Source organism: Ammospiza caudacuta, chromosome 25 (genome assembly GCF_027887145.1).
Source record: "Ammospiza caudacuta isolate bAmmCau1 chromosome 25, bAmmCau1.pri, whole genome shotgun sequence".
Lineage (NCBI taxonomy): Eukaryota > Metazoa > Chordata > Aves > Passeriformes > Passerellidae > Ammospiza > Ammospiza caudacuta.
Window position 1 is genome coordinate 7,264,375 of NC_080617.1, and position 18,901 is coordinate 7,283,275.

Consider the following 18,901-nt stretch of genomic DNA (forward strand, 5'->3'; position numbering starts at 1 on the left):
CACGCCCAGTCCTGTGAGCGGTCAGCCAATGAGAGACAGGGGGCGGGACAAGCCGGGGAGGGGGCGGGGCCAGAGCTCCGTGTAACAGATGCGGGCGGGGGGGGGCACGTGGAGCGCGGGGGGGACGCGGGACCCCCGGGACCGAGCGGACGGGGGGGACAGAAACACGGACACGGGGACAGAAACACGGACACGGGGACAGCCAGCCCCGCGGGGACTGACCGACGGACAGCGCTGCCAGCTCCCGGCGGGAACGGCGGACAGCCAGCCCTGGGCGGGACAGACACACGGACGGGCGAGGGACAGCCAGATCGGGGAGGGGACAGGGGACAGACAGTCCCGGAGTGACAGACGGACAGGGCACAGCCAGCTCCGAGGGGTGCAGGGGACGGCGGGATAGTTAGCCCCGGAGGGGACAGACAGACAGACGGACGGACAGGGGACAGGCAGTCCCGGGAAGGGACAGGAGGACAGCGGAGAGCAGCCGGGGTCTCGGACAGGCACCGGGGGGACACGGGAACAGAGAGCCCAGCGCAGGGACAGACGGACAAGGTGACCGGGGGGACGCACACCCAGCGCCCCGGGAGCGGCTCCTCCGCCCGGCCGCGCACCGGGAGCCCCGGCGGCCGCTCCGCCGCCCTCCCCGGCCGGGGATGCAGCCCGGAGCCGCGGGCGGGCAGCGATCGGGGCTCCGGGACGCGGCCCGGCACCCACCGGGGGCCGCGACCCCCCGAAGGTAACGGAGCAGGGAGGGAGCGGGGCTCCGGCGGCTGCGGGAGGGTTTGTCCCGGGTTTGTTCCCCAGGGAGCTGCGGACGCCAGTCCCGCCGCAGGGACGTGTGGAGCCACTTGTGGTGGCGCGGCTGGCGGCGGCAGGACGGTGACGACGCCACCTCTCCCTTTCTGCAGGGATTTGAAGCTGGGTCAAGCCATGGAAGTGTCACTGTGGCGGCTCGGGGGCCCGGAGCAGTGAGCGGCTGGGACACCGGGACATCGGGCTGGGCTCTGCACACCGGGACGGCCCCGAGAAACCAGCACAGCCCCGGGCACAAAGCGGGGACTGTCACGGCCTGAAGGACACAGGACAGTGCCCGGGGCCAGGAGCCGTCCCACTGCCCACCCGGGGCTGGCAACACCGTCCTGAGCGGACTCTGGCACCCGCGAGAGCCCGATGAGGAGCTGGGGCTGCGTGTGAACATATGCAGACCAGGAAGAAATACATTTTCCTGGCTTTCCTGGCCTCTTGGCTCCTGCTTTTCCTCTTCGGAGGGGATCAGCTGCGTCGTTTTGCTTTGTTTTCTGTGAGGAAAGCGGAGTCCCCAAGGAGCTGGCCCCGCTGGACGGATCGGTCCCTCCTCAGGAGCTTTGCAGAGCCCGAGGAGCTGCAGAGGGATGGGGACCCTGCCCTGCTGTCCCCCCGGGCGAGGCGGGCGGCCTGGCTGAGCGCCCACAGGAGCAGCAGGTGCCGCATGGAAAGCTGCTTCGACCTCTCCAGGTGCGAGAGGAACGGCTTCAAGGTGTTCACCTACCCCCAGGAGCGGGGCCAGCCCGTCTCGGAGACCTACAGCAAGATCCTCAGCTCCATCGAGCGCTCGCGGTACCACACGGCGCGGCCCGAGGAAGCGTGCCTCTTCATCCTCAGCGCCGACACGCTGGACCGCGACCGCCTCTCGGAGCACTACGTGCGCGACCTGGAGGGCAAAATCCACGGCTCCCCGCTCTGGAACGGCGGCCGCAACCACCTCATCTTCAACCTCTACTCGGGCACCTGGCCCGGCTACGGCGGCGAGCTGGGCTTCGACCCCGGGCACGCCATCCTGGCCAGGGCCAGCTCCGACAGCCGCACCTTCCGGCCCGGCTTCGACGTCTCCATCCCCCTGATCCCCCGGGAGCACCCGCAGCGCGGCGGGCGCCGCGGCCGGCTGGCAGAGGTGCCCCCCAAGAGGAGATTCCTGCTGGCGTTCAAGGGCAAGCGGTACCTGACGGGCATCGGCTCCGGCACGCGCAACGCGCTGCACCACATCCACAACGGGAAGGACATCATCTCCCTGACCACCTGCAAGCACGGCAAGGACTGGCACAGGCACAAGGACACGCGCTGTGACAAGGACAACGTGGACTATGAGAGGTGAGGCAGAGATGGGGGCGATGGGACACCCCACAAGTGTCCCCTCAAATGCCTCTGTGCGGTGCAGCTGTGCAGGAGGGCCAGGGGACGATAGCACACCCCGCAAATGTCCCCTCAGATGCCTCTCTGTGTGGTGCAGCTGTGCAGGAGGGCCATGGGACACCCCACAAATGTCCCCTCAGATGCCTCTCTGTGCGGTGCAGCTGTGCAGGAGGGTCTGGGGCCATGGGACACCCCACAAATGTCCCCCCAGATGCCTCTCTGTGTGGTGCAGCTGTGCAGGAGGGCCAGGGGACACCCCACAAATGTCCCCCCAGATGCCTCTCTGTGCGGTGCAGCTGTACAGGAGGGCCAGGGGACGATAGCACACCCCGCAAATGTCCCCTCAGATGCCTCTCTGTGCGGTGCAGCTGTGCAGGAGGGTCTGGGGCCAGGGGACACCCCACAAGTGTCCCCCCAGATGCCTCTCTGTGTGGTGCAGCTGTACAGGAGGGTCTGGGGCCATGGGACACCCCACAAGTGTCCCCCCAGATGCCTCTCTGTGTGGTGCAGCTGTGCAGGAGGGCCATGGGACGATAGCACACCCCACAAATGTCCCCCCAGATGCCTCTCTGTGCGGTGCAGCTGTGGTGAGAGGGAAGTTTTGGGTTCTCCTGAGAGAAATTCACTGAGGATTTCACTGCAGGGTGGGGAGCGAGGCGCTGACTGCTCAGGGCTTTCCTGCTCTCTGTTAAAGTTGGAGTAATCTGGCCAGAGCAGCTCTTATCTGCCGTCGTGCCACCGCCTCTAATACGATTTCCCTTTCTCCCAACGCTGATGAATGACGCTTTTCTTCTCCCCCCTCCCGCTCTCCCCCAACACAAACGTTTCTCTTGGAGATGAGCCCGAAACATCCCCCCCTCACTGGCTCCACTGGAAATCCCACAAAACTGGCGGGGCTGTGGGCGTCCCAGTGTGGGCAGCCCCGAGTTTAATTGGTGCTGGTGGTGCCTGGGGGTCTCCCTGCGTCCCCCATCCCAAATGGACACGGTGGCAGCAGTGTGGGATGGACGCAGTGGTGGAAAAATTGGGGGTACAAAGTTCTGTGGGTTTGGGGGCTCCATTCTGCAGGGACACATGCAGCTCCTCACCTCCCCGTCCAACTCCTTGGGACCCATCAGCAGCTGATGAATCCAGGGCTGGTAAACACAGAGCCCATCCCACAGACAATGGGCAGGTGCCCGTCCCACTGCCTGGGGACATCCCCCAGGCCCCGGGCTGGAGAGCAGATGGGGAGAGGCCACGTTGGGCATCATCCTCAAAGCGTCTTAGGAGGTGCTGGGAGGTAAAAGTGGAGCCGGGGTGCCGGCACCGGGATTACCGGGGCTTTGGGACGGGCCAGGCACCACCGGGCCCTGTCTGGAGGTGCCCCCAGCCCAGCAGGGTCAGCCCCTGCAGCAAAGTCTCCTTGGCATGGGGCACCTCGGCACAGCGGGGCTGGCAGGGCAGGGGGCTCAGGGTCAGCCCCACGCTGCGCCAAGGGGCAGCGGGGTGAGGATTCCCCGCGTCCACCCGCCCACCCAGGTAATCCCCTAATGCTGTTTGCAAACACAGGGGGATTTACACCTCTCCCAGCGCGGCTTTGGCCAGGGATCGATGGGGAGCACGTGGAGCGGGCAGCGTGCTGTGTGTGACCCCGAGCCTGGCCTGCCCTGCTCCTCCCTGCGGGACACCGGGCACAAAACCGCGGGCACGGCCACCGGGGCCGGCTCTGCGGGGGGACCGCGGCCCTCCTGCCCGGGGAGGGGCTCCCGTAGCCGGGCAGGGGACACGGCGAGACCCGGCGGCCCCGTTCACCCGCTGTGTCCGGTGCTGGAGGCGCTCGGGGAGCAGAGGAAGGCCATGCTGGCGGTTCCATCATCCTCCTCACACCCGAGGGGCTGCTCCGAACAATCCGGTTCTGTTCTGGGATTAAGGGCGATTGTGGCCTCGCTGCCCCACGCCCGGAGCGCTCGGCAGAGCCGAGAGCGGCTGTGCGGTACCGGTGGCACCGTGCTCGGAGCGCACAGCGGGGCTGGGAGCCGCCGGTACCGGTGGCACCGCGCCCGGCCGGAGCGGCTCTCGGTACCGGAGGCACCGTGCCCGGCCGGAGCGGCTCCCGGTACCGGTGGCACCGTGCCCGGCCGGAGCGGCTCTCGGTACCGGAGGCACCGTGCCCGGCCGGAGCGGCTCCCGGGGCCGGGCGGAGGGACTCGGCGGGGCCCGTCCCGGCTGCTGACAAAACAAGGAAGCCCTGCCGGCGATTGTCCGGAAAGCTCAGCCCGTCGGGAGCCAGCGTTTCCATCGGGAGCGCTCGGCCCCGCAGCCCGGCCGGCGCCAGGGCCCCACCGCACCGGCTGCGGGCCAGGGACACCCCCGGGCCGGGCCCCGCTGCCCACCGGGGCTGCCGGGGGTCACGGCAGGGTCTGGGGCACCCAGAAGAGGTGACAGCCGGCTCTGGCCCCTGTCGCTGCTGTGGTTCCGTGGGGGTTGGAGCCGCCGTCACCCCTCCGGCTGCCGGGCCTGGGGTTTGGGTGTTATCGGGTCAGGGATTTCGGCATCTTTGGAGACACTGGGAGGTTCATCCAGAGGCGGGATTTATTGTGAAACTCTGTGCCTTGGCATTGGGGCCGGTTTCCCACGCCCCGGAGCGCTGGGACGTGCCAGGGTGCTCCAGCACCCACGTGGGTGACGCAGCCTCGGCTCCCAGCCTGGCACCAGCACCAGGGACACCCGAACACCCTTCCTGCCGGGACCAGCGCATTGCAAGGCTCTTTTGCCTCCCGCCCCCCCGTCTGGCCCATGCGGGTCCCCCGGAGCCCCCGCGGCAGCGCTGCCCCTCCCCGCGGGCAGGAACAGACGGGGTCTGTCCCGACCTAAAGTCAATATTGGATTTTCCGGCGCGGCCGCAGGGACCCGGCGGGGCCGAGCCGCTCCCAGCACGGCACAGAAGGGGCTTTGAGAGCCCCAGGGGCGAGCCCGGCACCCCCTGCCCCTCCCTGAACGCTGCCAGGGCAGGCAGGGCTGGTCCTGCCCAGCGAGTCTGGGCACGGCTCAGGAGTCGCTGCAGTTTCGGGCTCGGGGGCTCGGGTGGTGGCTTTGTGTGGGGTGTCATTGCTGGAGGATGGGAAGAGCCGGTTCGTGCCTTCAAAGGGCGCTGGGGTCCCTTCCTGACCCCTCAGGTCCGTCCCTTCAGAACCCAGGAGATCTGTGCTCCCACAAACCCAGGGATGTTCAGAGCCAAAATCAGCCCAAACCGCTCCTAACCCTGCCCTGGCTTGGCTCCACACCTGGCAGGTGCCAGCAGCCCCTCCGGGGCGCCCCCAGGAGGGGAGGGGGCCACGCCTGACCCCTGCCCATCTCCCACACCAGGTTTGATTACCAGGAGCTGCTGCACAACTCCACCTTCTGCATCGTGCCCCGGGGCAGGCGCCTGGGCTCCTTCCGCTTCCTGGAGGCTCTGCAGGTACGGGGAGGGCAGGGGGGCAGGGGAGCCCCTCACCGGGCTCCGGGGGCTCCGTCCCAGCCTGCGGGGTCCCTCCACAGGCCGCCTGCATCCCGGTGCTGCTGAGCGACGGCTGGGAGCTGCCCTTCGCCGAGGCCATCGACTGGGGCAAGGCTGCTGTGGTGGGCAGCGAGAGGCTCCTGCTGCAGGTACGGGGCCCGGATCCCGCCCCACACCGGCACCAGACCCCAATCCCAATGCCAGCGTGGGTGGAGCCCCCAGACAAGCCTGGGGATGAGACCCCAACATCCTGTGGGCAGTGCAGGAGGGTCTGGCCCAGCCTGGAATGGGGGTCCCAGCCCTGTGCAGCCCCTGTGGGCAGTGCAGGAGGGTCTGGCCCAGCCTGGAATGGGGGTCCCACCCCAATGCAGCCCCTGTGGGCAGTGCAGGAGGGTCTGGCCCAGCCTGGAATGGGGGTCCCAGCCCTGTGCAGCCCCTGTGGGCAGTGCAGGAGGGTCTGGCCCAGCCTGGAATGGGGGTCCCAGCCCTGTGCAGCCCCTGTGGGCAGTGCAGGAGGGTCTGGCCCAGCCTGGAATGGGGGTCCCAGCCCTGTGCAGCCCCTGTGGGCAGTGCAGGAGGGTCTGGCCCAGCCTGGAATGGGGGTCCCAGCCCTGTGCAGCCCCTGTGGGCAGTGCAGGAGGGTCTGGCCCAGCCTGGAATGGGGGTCCCACCCCAATGCAGCCCCTGTGGGCAGTGCAGGAGGGTCTGGCCCAGCCTGGAATGGGGGTCCCAGCCCTGTGCAGCCCCTGTGGGCAGTGCAGGAGGGTCTGGCCCAGCCTGGAATGGGGGTCCCAGCCCTGTGCAGCCCCTGTGGGCAGTGCAGGAGGGTCTGGCCCAGCCTGGAATGGGGGTCCCAGCCCTGTGCAGTCCCAGGGCTCTGTTCATCTGGCGGGAAGGTGGGAAGGATCCTCCTGGGCACAAACCTTTGGGAATCCTGGGCCTGATCCTGCTCCAGGGAGAGGAGATGCAGCCCTCTGTCTGTGCTGACACCACATCCACGGGCAGGGGCTGTCCCTGGCATGGTTGGCATGGCTGGGGGCACAGAGGTGAGCAGCCCAGCCTCAGGGGGCGCTCTGAGGTGAGGACCCCTCTGTCCCCCGGCACAGATCCCCTCTGCCGTGCGCTGCATCCGCCCCGAGCGTGTGCTGGCCTTCCAGCAGCAGACGCAGTTCCTGTGGGATGCCTACTTCTCCTCGGTGGACAAGATCGTGCACACCACGCTGGAGGTGAGCCCCCCCCGCCCCCCGAGCCCCCTCCCCGGTCACGGCCGGGGCTCTGGGGCATCACTGGCGCCTCCGGCAGATCATCCGAGACCGGCTGGACCCGGCCCGCTCCCGCTCCCGCCGCCTCTGGAACGCGCTGCCCGGGGGGCTCCTGGTGCTGCCCGAGTTCTCCACGCACCTCGGGGATTTTCCCTTCTACTACCTGCACCACGGTAGGGCCCTGCCCGCCCCGGCTGAGCGCCGCGAGCTCGGGCCGTGCCCAGCACGTCTCCTGTCCCTTTCCCACCCCTCTTCAGGCTACAGCCCCTCCAAGAAGTTCACGGCTTTCATCCGGGCGGTCTCGCAGGCGGGCTCGCTGTCCCAGCCCCTCCTCAGGCTCATCCAAGCCGTGTCTGGATCCCAGTACTGCGCCCAGGTGGGAGGAGCAGAGTCCCAGGGAGGCAGGGGATGGTGGGGCTGGGTCCTGCGGGGACCAGGAGAGGCGATGGGTGGCTTTAGGAGTGGAGGGGGTGCCCGGTGGTGTCACCTTTGGGTGGCTTTAGGGGTGGAGGGGGTGCCTGGTGGTGTCACCTTTGGGTGGGCAGAGCTGTCTCCCAAGCCCTCTGCACCACCTGGGGGTTTATCCTGGTCCAAACTGCCACGAGACCGTTCTGGGGTGGTCTGGGCTGGAGCAGAGAACCCCACCCAACCCCTCCGGCCACGCCTGTCCTGCCCTTTGCAGATCGTGGTCCTATGGAGCTGCGAGAAGCCGCCGCCCCCGAGAGGGAAATGGCCCCAGAGCAGCGTGCCCATGACCATCATCCAGGGCAGGAGGAAGGTGAGGGGACAGGGACACGGGCAGGGATCTGGGACACGGGCAGAGGGCCAGAACAGCCACCCCAGGGCATCGACCTGCCCTTCCTTCCTCTCCCCACAGCTCAGCGACCGCTTCTTCCCGTTCGGGGCCATCCAGACGGACGCGGTGCTGAGCCTGGACGAGGACACCAGCCTGTCCACCAGCGAGGTGAGGCCACGGCCCGGCTCCCTGTGGCTGTCCCCATGTCCCCGCGTCCTGCAGGGGCAGCGCGGTGCCCTGCCGCAGTCCCCGGCTCCCTGTGGCTGTCCCCATGTCCCCGCGTCCTGCAGGGGCAGCGCGGTGCCCTGCCGCAGCCCCCGCGGTGGTGGCACTGCCCGGGGTGACACCGATCCCGTGCCGCTGCCGTGCCAGGTGGATTTTGCCTTCTCGGTGTGGCTCAGCTTCCCCGAGCGCATCGTGGGCTTCCCCACGCGGAGCCACTTCTGGGACGCCGAGCGGGGCCGCTGGGGCTGCACGTCCCGCTGGACCAACGAGGTGTCCATGGTGCTCGGCGCCGCCGCCTTCTACCACCGGTACCGGCCCGGCACGGGGCTGGGGGGCTCGGGAGGGTCTCACCCACCCCCTGGCCCTCACCCCGCTCTCCCCACAGGTACTACCACAGCCTCTTCACCGAGCACCTGCCCGCGGGGCTGCGGGAGCTGCCGGCCTGCCAGGACGTGCTGCTGAACGCGCTGGTGGCCGCTGTCACCAAGCTGCCGCCCATCAAGGTGACACAGCGCAAGCGGCACGAGGAGGGGGCGGCCCGGCAGGCGGGGTGCGGCGACGATGGGGCTGCGGGGACCCCCCCGGGCCCGCCCCCCGCTCCGGCCGGGGCGCGGCGCACGGAGGGCGGCCGGCGGCTCTGGCAGCGCCAGGACTGCCTGAACCAGCTGGCGAACTGGTTCGGCTACATGCCCCTGGTGTCCTCCCGGCTGCGCCTGGACCCCGTCCTCTTCAAGGACCAGGTGTCGGTGCTGCGCAAGAAATACCCGAGCCTGGAGAGGCCGTGAGGGCGGCCGGGGTCGGGCCGGGCCAGGGGGCGCCGTTCCCGGTGCGCGGGGCCCTGCGGGGGCAGGATCGCCGCTGATGCTGACGGGGTTTTACTCGTTATTGGCTTTCACCAGTGCAATAAAGGAGGGCGAGAGGTAGGATCAGACGGTGGAATGCAGGAAAGGCTGTGGGATTTGGGGGGCACCAGGTTTTGGGCGCTCCAACCCTTCTGCCATCGCACCCTGGGAACAACCCGGGCAGCCCTGCGGGGAGGGAGAGTCCTTCACCTTCCCGAGAGCAAACAGAGGAGCGATAAGAGCCGTGTGGGACCTCCCTGCCTGGCTCCAGCTGCGTCCCCCGCAGGCCCTGGGCAGCGCAGCGCGCCCCATTGCCCAGCAGCACTCCCCACAGAAGGGAAAAGGGTGTTCCAGCTGGCCTTCCTCCCAGCTGCGCAGAAATACGGAATGTCAGGTGCCTCCAGCAGCCGCTCTGGGTGTGTCCTTGGCCGCGGCAGATAGCGGAGATAAAGCCGGACCCAGCATCCCCCCCCGCACACACAGCCCCGCGTGCTCCGCTTTATTTGCCGCACATGGAAGGTGCCGGGGGTCAGTCGCGGGGGGGCTGGCACTCCCGGCAGTCCCGCATCTCCTCGGAGTAGCTCTCCACCTGGATGGTGGTGCTGTGGAAGCGGAAGGCGCCCTGCAGCCGCGAGCTCGCCTCCTCCAGCACCTCCTGCGCGCTGGCGGCCGCGTCTGAGCGGGGGAAAGGTGGGGATGTGGGGGTGCGGGGAGCCCCGGCCCTCCCTGCCCGTTGTCACCCTCACTGAGGGTGATGTGCACCGAGAGCAGCGGCTCTGGCGCCCCTGCCCCCAATGTGACACTCCCTGGTGGCTCTGGCACCCCTGTCCCTGTGTTGTGGCACTCACTTGTGGCCCTGTCCCCTGTCCCCTGTGCCATGGCACTCACTGATGGCCCTGTCCCCACCCTGTGGCACTCACTGATGGCCCTGTCCCCTGCCCCCTGTGCCATGGCACTCACTGATGGCCCTGTCCCCGTGTTGTGGCACTCACTGATGGCCCTGTCCCCTGTCCCCTGTGCCATGGCACTCCCTGATGGCCCTGTCCCCGTGCTGTGGCACTCACTGATGGCTCTGTCCCCTGTCCCCTGTCCCCGTGTTGTGGCACTCCCTGATGGCTCTGTCCCCTGTCCCCTGTGCCATGGCACTCCCTGATGGCCCTGTCCCTGTGCTGTGGCACTCACTGATGGCTCTGTCCCCTGTCCCCTGTCCCCGTGTTGTGGCACTCCCTGATGGCCCTGTCCCCGTGCTGTGGCACTCACTGATGGCGATGTGCACGGACAGCAGCGGCTGTGCCGCGGTCAGCGCCCAGATGTGCAGGCTGTGCACGGCCTCCACGCCCCGCACGGCCAGCAGCGTGTCCCGCACGGCGTTGAAATCCATCCCCTTGGGGGTCCCTGCGGGCAGAGCCGGGGGGCTGCAGGGACAGGGCCCAGGGCACCCCTGGGTGCCCCCGTCCCCATCCCGGGGGTCCCTACCCTCCATGAGGACCAGCAGCACGTCCCGGAGGATGGTCAGCGTCGTGCCCAGCACCAGCGCCGAGAACAGGAAGGTGCAGATGGGATCCACGTACTTGTACTCGGGCTGGGGAGGGGGGACAGGGCTGAGACCCCCGGGGCACCATCCCTGCACCCCAAACCCCCATTGGGACCGGTGGGGCAGGCCCAGGGTCCTGGTTGTACCACCCTGTGCCTGGCCACAGCTGTCTGGAGCTGCTGTCCCCGTGTCCCCAGACCCCGTTTGCCCCCATCATCCTCTGTGCCTCCAGCACCCCTTTTGCCCCCAGCACCCCCTTTGCCCCCAGCACCCCCGTTGCCCCCAGACCCCCTTTTCCCCCAGACCCCCTTTGCCCCCAGCACCCCCGTTGCCCCCAGACCCCCTTTTCCCCTTGACCCTGTTTTCCCCCAGCCCCCCGTTTACCCCCAGACCCTGTTTGTCCCCAGCACCCTGTTTGCCCCCACCAACCTCTTTGCCCCCAGAACCTTGTTTGTCCCCAGCACCCCATTAGCCCCCAGCCCCCCAGACCTTGAAGAAGACGATGTAGGAGGCGATGAGCACGCCGAGGCTCTGCAGCAGGTCCCCCAGGACGTGCACGAAGGCGGCTCGGACGCTGGCGTTGGGCTGCTCGCCGCCTGCCCCGTGGCTGTGCCCGTGGCCCGTCTGGTGCAGGGCCAGCCCCATCCTGCGGGCAGGGCACCGGTGACACCCCAGGGACCCTCGGGCTCGGGTAGGGGACATCGGGGACCGTGTGGTGGCACCTACACGATGTTGACGGCCACGGCGCAGGCGGAGGTGATGAGCATGACCCCACCCTCGATGTCGTAGTCACCCGAGAGCAGGCGCTGCGCCCCCAGGTAGACCAGGACCCCCGTCACCACCCAGATGGAGAGCACGGAGAGCAGAGCCCCCAGGATCTCTGCGGAGAGACCCCCAAAGGCTGCCACACTGCCGTGCCACCCCCAGCACCACCCCTGGCCATGCTGGGCACGGTGTGGGCACCCAGCACAATCCCTGGGGTGCTCCTTGCACACACAGGGCTGGCAGCGCATCTGCCTTGCCTTGCTTGTGGTGCCAGGACTTTACCAGGGCTCCCCCGGCCCCTCAGAGCACCCCAGCGCCCCTGTTCCACACGGGGAGGGCACCTTGGGGTGCTCCGGTGTCACCCTGGGGCGGTGCCACTGCGTTACCTGCCCGGTGCCAGCCGAAGTTCATGGTTTTGGTGGGGGGCCGTGAGGACACCCAGAGGGCAAAGAGGCTGATCATGATGCTGGCAAAGTCCGTCAGCAGGTGGGCAGCGTCCGTCAGGATGGCCAGGCTGTGTGCCAGGTACCCGCCTGCGGACAGGGGACATTGGGGGATATTGTGGGGACACTGGGGGGACATGGCCAGGCTGTGTGCCAGGTGCCCGCCTGCAGGGACATTGGGGGACACTGGGGGGACAGTGGGGGGACATGGCCAGGCTGTGTGCCAGGTACCCGCCTGCAGACAGGGGACATTGGGGGGACATTGGGGGGACACGGCCAGGCTGTGTGCCAGGTGCCCGCCTGCAGGGACATTGGGGGACACTGGGGGACACGGCAGGGTCCTGCCCCAAGCTGGCACAGCTCAGCTCACCCCGAGCCACAGGCGGGTCCCACTGGGTGTCCTGACCCACACAAAGCCAGCAGGGCGCTGTGGCTGCTCCCTCAGGGGGGAACCGGGACAAGAGGGGCTCTGGGGTGACCCCCGGGTACCCCACGGACCCGGCCCCCCGCACTCACCCACGGCCTCCCCCACCATGAAGAAGAGGCAGATGCCAGCCGCCAGGTAGAGCTTCCTCCGTGCCCGCCGCCGCTGCCCGGGGTGGGCGCCGTGTCCCCGCGTGTGGCAGTGCTGCCCACGCCGCGTGCCCAGCTCCAGCGCGGGCTCCTGTCCGTGCGCCGCGCTCTGTCCGTCCTTCCCCACGCAGCACCTGCGGCCAAGCCTGGGGCTGGGGGGCTTCGGGCGCACCCCGAGCGCTGCCCCCAGCCCGGTCCCCCCCAGACCCCGCTCGGGCCCGCAGAGCAGAGTGGGCACAGCACCCCCGGCACCCCGGGCACCCCCGTACCCGCCGCTGCCCTCGCTCAGCAGGCGCCGCTTCTCATCGCCGCCCGCCATCCTCCTCCTCCTCCTCCTCCTCCTCCTCCTCCCGCTGCGGCCGGGGCTCGGCGCGGTGACCCCGGCGCTGGTGGCAGCCGGTGGCCTTGGCTCGTGTGAAGAGCCGGGATTCGTGTGCAAATCCCGGCTGGAGGAGGGACGGCCAGGCCGGCTGCAAAGCGCCCGCGGGGCCTGCCCCGGGCTGGGCCCCTCTCCGGCCGGCCAGCCGGGGGCTGTGCTGCTGCTGGGGGCGGGATGGATGTGGGACCCCCCCTCTGAGTGTCCCCAGGGGCTGCACAGAGCCGGGCTGGGGGCAAGGGGCGTGGAACGGCCCCGTGTCCCCTCCAAGGCACACGGTGACCCCCATCTCTGCTTTGGAACCCCCCAGTTTGGCTCCAGCCGCGTGATGGATAAACCCGGACCCCCCCAAAGCAGAGGCTCCTTTCCCCACCCTGGCTGAGCAGCGTTAATTACCCTGGGCTAATTGCCCTCGTGGCTCAGCGCTGGGTGCTGCCTCGGTTTCCCCTCTGAGCAGGACTCATGTTTTTGCAGGAGAAATGTATTTACGGGGTACTTTTGCATTTAGGATGTGTATTAGATTTATGGTGTATTTTTTCACCCCAGGTGCATTTCTGAGCTCAGTTGCTGCATTTCACCCCAGGTGCATTTCTGAGCTCAGTTGCTGCATTTCACCCCAGGTGCATTTCTGAGCTCAGCCCATGCATTTCACCCCAGCTGCATCTCTCAGCAGCAAACCAGCAGCTTGATGCCCACACTGTCCCCATTTTGGGGCCTGGCCCAGCCTGGAGCACCCTCAGCCCCCCTGTGCCACCTCTCCAGGCCCAGGACAAGCCCTGGACAGGACACTCCATCCCCAGGAGATAAATCCTGCCGGGTGCTGACCTGTCACACCCCGGGCGGATGGCCAGGAGCGGCTGCCAGCGCTGCCAGAGGTGCTAACGAGGCTGGAAATTAAGAGCTGGACCCGAGGTGTCCCTGTGCCACACCGGACGCTGGCAGCGACACTCTGATGGCACCAGCCTGGCAAAGCCAGCCCCGGTGCCCGCAGCGAGCCGAGAGCGAGAGGCGAGCAAGGAAAGGACCACCCGAAGCACCACCGGTTTTCTTTACAAAATACACAAATTCCAAATGCGTGACAATTATATACAAAACAAGGGAATTACAAAACGTGCGGAATCGTCCCGTTTGCACCCGTATAGAAAAGTGTCCTGTGCTGGAGCGGGGCCGGCTGGCCAGGCTGCCGGGCCCTGCCTGCGTCCCCCCATCCCGAAGGCGTCGCCGGACATCCCGTGCCCGTGCCAGCGCTGCTGCGGCTACAGGGGAGCTGCCGAGGGAGAGGATGGGGTGAGGAAGGAGAGCCCAGGCCCCCAGAGCTGCCCCGTGGGTGCTGGAGGCTCCTGGGGAGGTGGGCTCAGCCCTTACCCATCACCGTCCTCTCGGGCGCCGCGTTCTCTTCCACCTCCTCTTCCTCCTCCCCATCAAAGTACTCCTCATCTTCCTCTGCTGCGAACAAGGGGCCAGAGGTCAGCGGGAGGCACCGGGAGGAGCAGAGGGTGCCACGGGCAGGGTGGGGGTCAGTGAGGGGCTGAATTACCAGGGTCGAAGTCCAGGGCGTGCACGGCCTCGCTGAGGTGCTCCAGGCTCACCGAGAAGGCGTCCATGCTCTCGTAGCCCGGCTCGATCTTGTCCAGGCGGGCGCCCTTGGAGGCCTCCACGATGCTGGGCAGGGAGAGCACGGGTGGGTGCGGGTGTCCCTGTCCCCTCCCTGGGCAGGGGCTCAGGGCAGCCCCCGCTCCCCAAATCCTGCCCGCGGGGCTCGGATCGAGGAGATTGGCCCGGTTTGAGCACTTACGTTTTTATGAGCTGCTTGGCATTCTGTGGAGAGAGAAGGAGGAGGAGGAAGAGAAGAGGAAGGAGGTGAGCGAGGCCACAGCAGCCCCCAGGCTGTCCCCAGGAGTGGGACCCCACATTGGGGCGGGTCTGGGGGTCTCACCATGAGGAAGGCGGCCCCCCCGGTCTCCTCGGCTGCCTGGATGGCCGTCTCCACCAGGCGGCTGGACTTCTCCAGCTGTTCCTTGTACTGGCAGATGAGGCTCTGGATGAAGGCGGTCTTGTCCGCCTGCTCGCGGCCGATGCGCTGCAGCAGCTCCGCCTTCTTCTCCTCCAGCAGCGCCGCCAGCGCGTCAAAGCGAGCGCACAGCTCCCTCTTGGCCGCCTCGCCGTTCTCCTGCGGGGACAAGGGACAAGGGATGGCGCCCCTGCGTCCCTGCGGCGCCTGCCGCATCCCTGCTCCGTGGGCTCCGCACCGTGCCCCGCTGGGGTTTCACCCCCGGGTTTTGGGGGTTCCTTTCCCCCTCTCCTCACCTCGGTGCTCTGGCAGGAATCCTCCAGCTGGGAGATGATGGTCTGGATCCGGTCGTTCCCCGCCACCAGCATGGAGATGCAGTTGTTCAGCTCAGTCTGGTGAGGGACAGAGAGGAGAAGTTTTAACTCCTGTGGGGACAGGAACCTCTCCCAGTGCCCAGTGCCCAGCTGGGCATTGCCCGTCCCAGCTCTGCTCCCCGTTTTAACTCCTTTGGGGACAGGGACCTCTCCCAGTGCCCAGCTGGGCATTGCTCGTCCCAGCTCTGCTCCCCGTTTGAACTCCTTTGGGGACAGGGACCTCTCCCAGTGCCCAGCTGGGCATTGCCCATCCCAGCTCTGTTTCCCCACATTTTAACTCCTGTGGTGACAGGAACCTCTCCCGATGCCCAGTGCCCAGCTGGGTATTGCCCGTCCCAGCTCTGTTTCCCCACATTTTAACTCCTGTGGTGACAGGAACCTCTCCCAGTGCCCAGCTGGGCATTGCCCATCCCGGCTCTGCTCCCCCACATCCCCACCAACCACAGCTGCTCTGAATATTCTAAATATAGCCTGTCTCCTGGGCGAAGTCACCCGGGGGCTATAAATACCCCGTGAGCCATCCCCAGAGTTATTTGTCACTGTCCCAGCTCAGCACATGGCCCTGAGCCCCCCCGGGTCCCCCCCAGGGCACCTTCTGTCCCTGGAAGACGCTTTCCAGAGGGGCCACCTCGCAGTCCTTGTGGGCACCGAAGACCTTGCACATGGAGCAGGTGGGCACCTCGCAGGTGACGCAGTAGATGTTGATGCGCTCGTCCTCGTGCTCCTTGCACATGGGGTGCTCCCCCTTCTTCAGGGGCCTGCTGGAGAGGGTGGCACAGCCTCGGTGACGTCCCCGGCATGGTGACAGCCACAGCAGGGTGACAGCCACACCAGGGTGATGTCCCCATCATGGTGACATCCACGCCAGGGTGATGTCTCCACCAGGGTGATGTCCCCATCATGGTGACATCCACGCCAGGGTGATGTCCCCCCTACAGGGACACCCCTGTCATCAGGGTGACATCCACATCAGGGTGATGTCCCCACCAGGGTGACGTCCCCGTCTTGGTGACAGCCACACCAGGGTGACAGCCGCACCACGGTGACGTCCCCATCACGGTGACATCCACACCAGGGTGATGTTGATGTCACCTGTGATGATCCCTGTCTCCCCTACAGGGACACCCCTGCCACCACGGCGTCCCCACTTCAGCCTCACCCCCACCATGGTGACACCCCTTCTGTCACCCCAAAATCAGGTCCCCAGGAAAGAGGGGACCTGGCACAATCCCACAGGTCCCCTCTGGGAGCCGCCAGCCCCTGTGTGTCCCAGTTTAGGGCACCGTGGCAGGGGTGGCACTGGGGCCGGGGGGGCTGCGATCCAGAGGCGCTGCACCAGTGCCTAATTTTAGCCCTGTGCTGCCCGGATTTATTGTCACCATCGTGTGACCGGGGCGGGGACGCCCAGAAAGCCCCGGGGCCTCCCGGACGGGGGCTGCAGCTCAGTCGTGCCATCGGCAGCGAGGAGGGACAGGGGGACAAGGCAGAGCTGTGACACACGGACAGCCCTGGCTCCCCCGGCCCCCCCGGCCACCTGCCACGTGCCATCGTCCCCGTCCCCATGGCTCTCACACAATATTTACAGCAGCCCAGGGGATTGGGCTGGGATCACGCTCTGCCCCGAGAGCCTGTGACCCCTCTGTCCCCCCCGGCTCCATCCTGGTCCCCCCAAGCCATCCCTGTGCCCCTTATCAGCCCCGGTGCCTGCTGTCACAGCAGAGCCTGCCTTCCTTCCCCACACCTCTTATCTGCCCCCGAATGTTCCAGCAGGAGCACGGGGACAGCAGGACGTGCCACCACCCCCAGGGACCTGCCATCCCCCTGGGACAGCCAGAGACACTAGCTGCTGGGGAAAAATGGTTGGAGGAGGAAGTTTTGGGTCCAGGGGTGAAGTTTTGGATCCAGGGAAGAAATTTTATGTCCAGGGGTGAAATTTTGGATTGGGGGAAGAAGTTTTGGATCCAGGGAGGAAATTTTGGGTCCAGGGAGGAAGTTTTGGGTCCTGGGAGGAAGTTTTGGGTCGGGGAAGGAAGTTTTGGGTCTGGAGAAGAAGATTTTGATCGAGGGAGGGAGATTTGAGTCAGGAAAAGATCCGAATCAGGGATCACCGGGCAGAAAGGCCCCCAGTGTGATCTCTTGGGGTCTCAGCGCTGCTGCTGGGACACGGCAGGGCCACCCCCGTGTCCCCACGTCCCCGGCGCCCACCTGGAGCACTCCTGCTTGTAGATGTCGATGATGTTCTCCACCAGCAGGTTCCTCTGCAGCCCGTAGACGCCGTGGCGGTCCAGCAGCACCTCGTGGCGGCACGAGGGGCACCGGAACCGGCCCCCCGAGATCAGAGTGCCCCGGCTCTGCCAGTACGGGTTGGCGGCCTGCCAGGGGGACACGAACGCGGGGAGGGTCCCTCGGTGTCCCTCGGTGTCCCTCGGGGTCCCTCCGTGTCCCCAGCCCGGCACGGGGACCCCGCTCACCTGGAACACGTCGTTGGCGCACTTGCGGCACAGGTTGTGCTGGCAGGGCAGGATCACCACGGGCTTGCTGAACATCTCCAGGCAGATGGGGCAGATGAGCTGCTTCTCCAGGCTCTCCATGGCGCTGCCATCCTGCAGGATCCCCGCCTGGAACTCCATGGGCTCGGCCGTGCTCCGCTCGCGGCGCTCTCGCTGCCGGCGCCCCCCGCCCCGCTTTTATCGGTGCCCCGGTGTCACGCGGCCGCCGCCGGTGTCGGGTGTCCCGGGACAGCACCTGACACCCGGGCCGGGCCGGGAAGGGCCGGTAAACAAGACGGGCACAGCCTGTCCAGGCGGCGCTGCCCACCCGTGCCGCGGACGTGCCCGGGCCGGAGCTGCTGCGGGGTAAACAGGGGCAGGCACGGCCCCAAAGGGACCCCAAACATCACCCTGGGGACACACACTGGCATTGGGGTAAACAGGGCCAGGCACGGCTCCAAAGGGACCCCAAACATCACCCTGGGGACACACACTGGCATTGGGGTAAACAGGGGCAGGCATCGAACCAAAGGGACCCCCAAACATCACCCTGGGGACACACACTGGCATTGGGGTAAACAGGGCCAGGCACGGCTCCAAAGGGACCCCAAACATCACCCTGGGGACACACACTGGCATTGGGGTAAACAGGGGCAGGCATCGAACCAAAGGGACCCCCAAACATCACCCTGGGGACACACACTGGCATCGGGGTAAACAGGGCCAGGCACGGCTCCAAAGGGACCCCAAACATCACCCTGGGGACACGGGGGGCACACACAGCCCCGGGGGCACCGGGACATGGTGGTGGTGGTGGTTCCAGAAATCTGTCAGAGCTGGCCCAGCTGCGGCAGGGCAGTTTGTACAGTTTGTCCCTTTGCCCACCCAAAACATGAACGACGTGATGTGCCAGCATCTCACCGTGGTTCCCTGAGTGCCAGGAGGGGAGAGGCAGCTCTGGGGGCACCCAGACCCACGCCTGGCACTGGCACAGGGCTGGGGGGTTCCTCGATGAGCCCAGGCCCAGTGGGGGCTGCTCAGGCTGTGCCCCAGAGCCCTGGCACAGGGATGGCACAGCCCTGGCACAGCCAGGCCACAGCCCTGGCACAGGGATGGCACAGCCCTGGCACAGCTGGCCTCGCTGCTGGGGCTCAAGAGCTGACCCAGAAACGGCCGTGGGGGCAAAGGGTGAGCAGAGCCCGGGCTGCCAGCAGCCCTGACACGGTGCCAGCTGGCTGGGCAGGGCCGGGGCTGGCCCCAGGGAGAGCTGGCAGCTGCACTGCCCTGGTAACCCTACCCCTGGCACAGGGGGCACCACGGGGGGACAGCGTGGGGCAGGGCGAGCAGCCTCTCAGCTGTTTCGGGGTGCACTGACCCTCCCTGTCCCCTCCAGGACAGTTCCTCAGCTGTTTTGGGCTCCTTCCTGGCTGGCTCACGTGTGCAGCGAGTGACTGTGCCCAGACCTGCGGGCACATCTTGCAAAATTGTTCCTGTCCGGGCACTTGGGGCTCTGCCAGCGAGGCCCTGGCAGCAAACGGGGCCGGCTGGGCTCAGACCCTGC

At 67.4% G+C, this 18,901-nt stretch overlaps 3 protein-coding genes across 8 annotated transcripts; 1 reads left to right on the forward strand and 2 right to left on the reverse strand.

Moving 5' to 3' along the window:
• The first annotated feature begins 342 nt into the window (after nt 1-342).
• EXTL1 (exostosin like glycosyltransferase 1) lies at nt 343-8,718 on the forward strand. 4 transcript variants are annotated; one of them, XM_058819871.1, is made up of 11 exons: nt 392-736; nt 909-2,127; nt 5,518-5,611; nt 5,692-5,799; nt 6,757-6,876; nt 6,953-7,085; nt 7,170-7,288; nt 7,595-7,690; nt 7,790-7,876; nt 8,081-8,241; nt 8,319-8,718. In XM_058819871.1, exons 2-11 carry the CDS (start codon nt 1,199-1,201, stop codon nt 8,716-8,718), a joined length of 2,247 nt encoding a protein of 748 aa, XP_058675854.1. In that variant the 5' UTR covers nt 392-736; nt 909-1,198. The 4 variants fall into 4 exon arrangements, with proteins under 4 accessions (XP_058675852.1, XP_058675854.1, XP_058675853.1 ...); XM_058819870.1 differs by having other exon boundaries at nt 6,953-7,288; XM_058819869.1 differs by having other exon boundaries at nt 343-552; nt 6,757-7,085; nt 8,081-8,718.
• A 586-nt stretch (nt 8,719-9,304) lies between these two features.
• SLC30A2 (solute carrier family 30 member 2) lies at nt 9,305-13,695 on the reverse strand. The gene is made up of 8 exons (XM_058819636.1): nt 13,661-13,695; nt 12,034-12,632; nt 11,461-11,607; nt 11,036-11,189; nt 10,799-10,955; nt 10,252-10,357; nt 10,036-10,170; nt 9,305-9,450 (listed from the first exon to the last, which is right to left on the reverse strand). Exons 1-8 carry the CDS (start codon nt 13,693-13,695, stop codon nt 9,305-9,307), a joined length of 1,479 nt encoding a protein of 492 aa, XP_058675619.1.
• TRIM63 (tripartite motif containing 63) lies at nt 13,500-17,501 on the reverse strand. 3 transcript variants are annotated; one of them, XM_058819769.1, is made up of 9 exons: nt 17,323-17,501; nt 17,057-17,223; nt 15,444-15,609; nt 14,774-14,869; nt 14,403-14,636; nt 14,262-14,284; nt 14,004-14,128; nt 13,832-13,912; nt 13,500-13,733 (listed from the first exon to the last, which is right to left on the reverse strand). In XM_058819769.1, exons 1-9 carry the CDS (start codon nt 17,479-17,481, stop codon nt 13,723-13,725), a joined length of 1,062 nt encoding a protein of 353 aa, XP_058675752.1. In that variant the 5' UTR covers nt 17,482-17,501; the 3' UTR covers nt 13,500-13,722. The 3 variants fall into 3 exon arrangements, with proteins under 3 accessions (XP_058675752.1, XP_058675751.1, XP_058675750.1); XM_058819768.1 differs by having other exon boundaries at nt 13,832-13,909; nt 15,444-15,612; XM_058819767.1 differs by having other exon boundaries at nt 15,444-15,612.
• Nucleotides 17,502-18,901: the final 1,400 nt, after the last annotated feature.

Coding starts and splice junctions, on each gene's coding strand:
- TRIM63 (XM_058819767.1), bottom strand. CDS start 17,481: ATGGAGTTCCAGGCGGGGATCCTGCAGGATGGCAGCGCCATGGAGAGC. Junction 15,613..17,056: donor TACAAGCAGGAGTGCTCCAG/GTGGGCGCCGGG, acceptor CACCCTCTCCAG/CAGGCCCCTGAAGAAGGGGG. Junction 13,913..14,003: donor CGCCCTGGACTTCGACCCTG/GTAATTCAGCCC, acceptor CCTTGTTCGCAG/CAGAGGAAGATGAGGAGTAC.
- SLC30A2 (XM_058819636.1), bottom strand. CDS start 13,695: ATGTCCGGCGACGCCTTCGGGATGGGGGGACGCAG. Junction 10,956..11,035: donor GCCGTGGCCGTCAACATCGT/GTAGGTGCCACC, acceptor CCCTGCCCGCAG/GATGGGGCTGGCCCTGCACC. Junction 10,358..10,798: donor CCTACATCGTCTTCTTCAAG/GTCTGGGGGGCT, acceptor CCCCCTCCCCAG/CCCGAGTACAAGTACGTGGA.
- EXTL1 (XM_058819869.1), top strand. CDS start 1,199: ATGCAGACCAGGAAGAAATACATTTTCCTGGCTTTCCTGGCCTCTTGG. Junction 7,086..7,169: donor CTTCTACTACCTGCACCACG/GTAGGGCCCTGC, acceptor ACCCCTCTTCAG/GCTACAGCCCCTCCAAGAAG. Junction 7,691..7,789: donor TCATCCAGGGCAGGAGGAAG/GTGAGGGGACAG, acceptor CTCTCCCCACAG/CTCAGCGACCGCTTCTTCCC.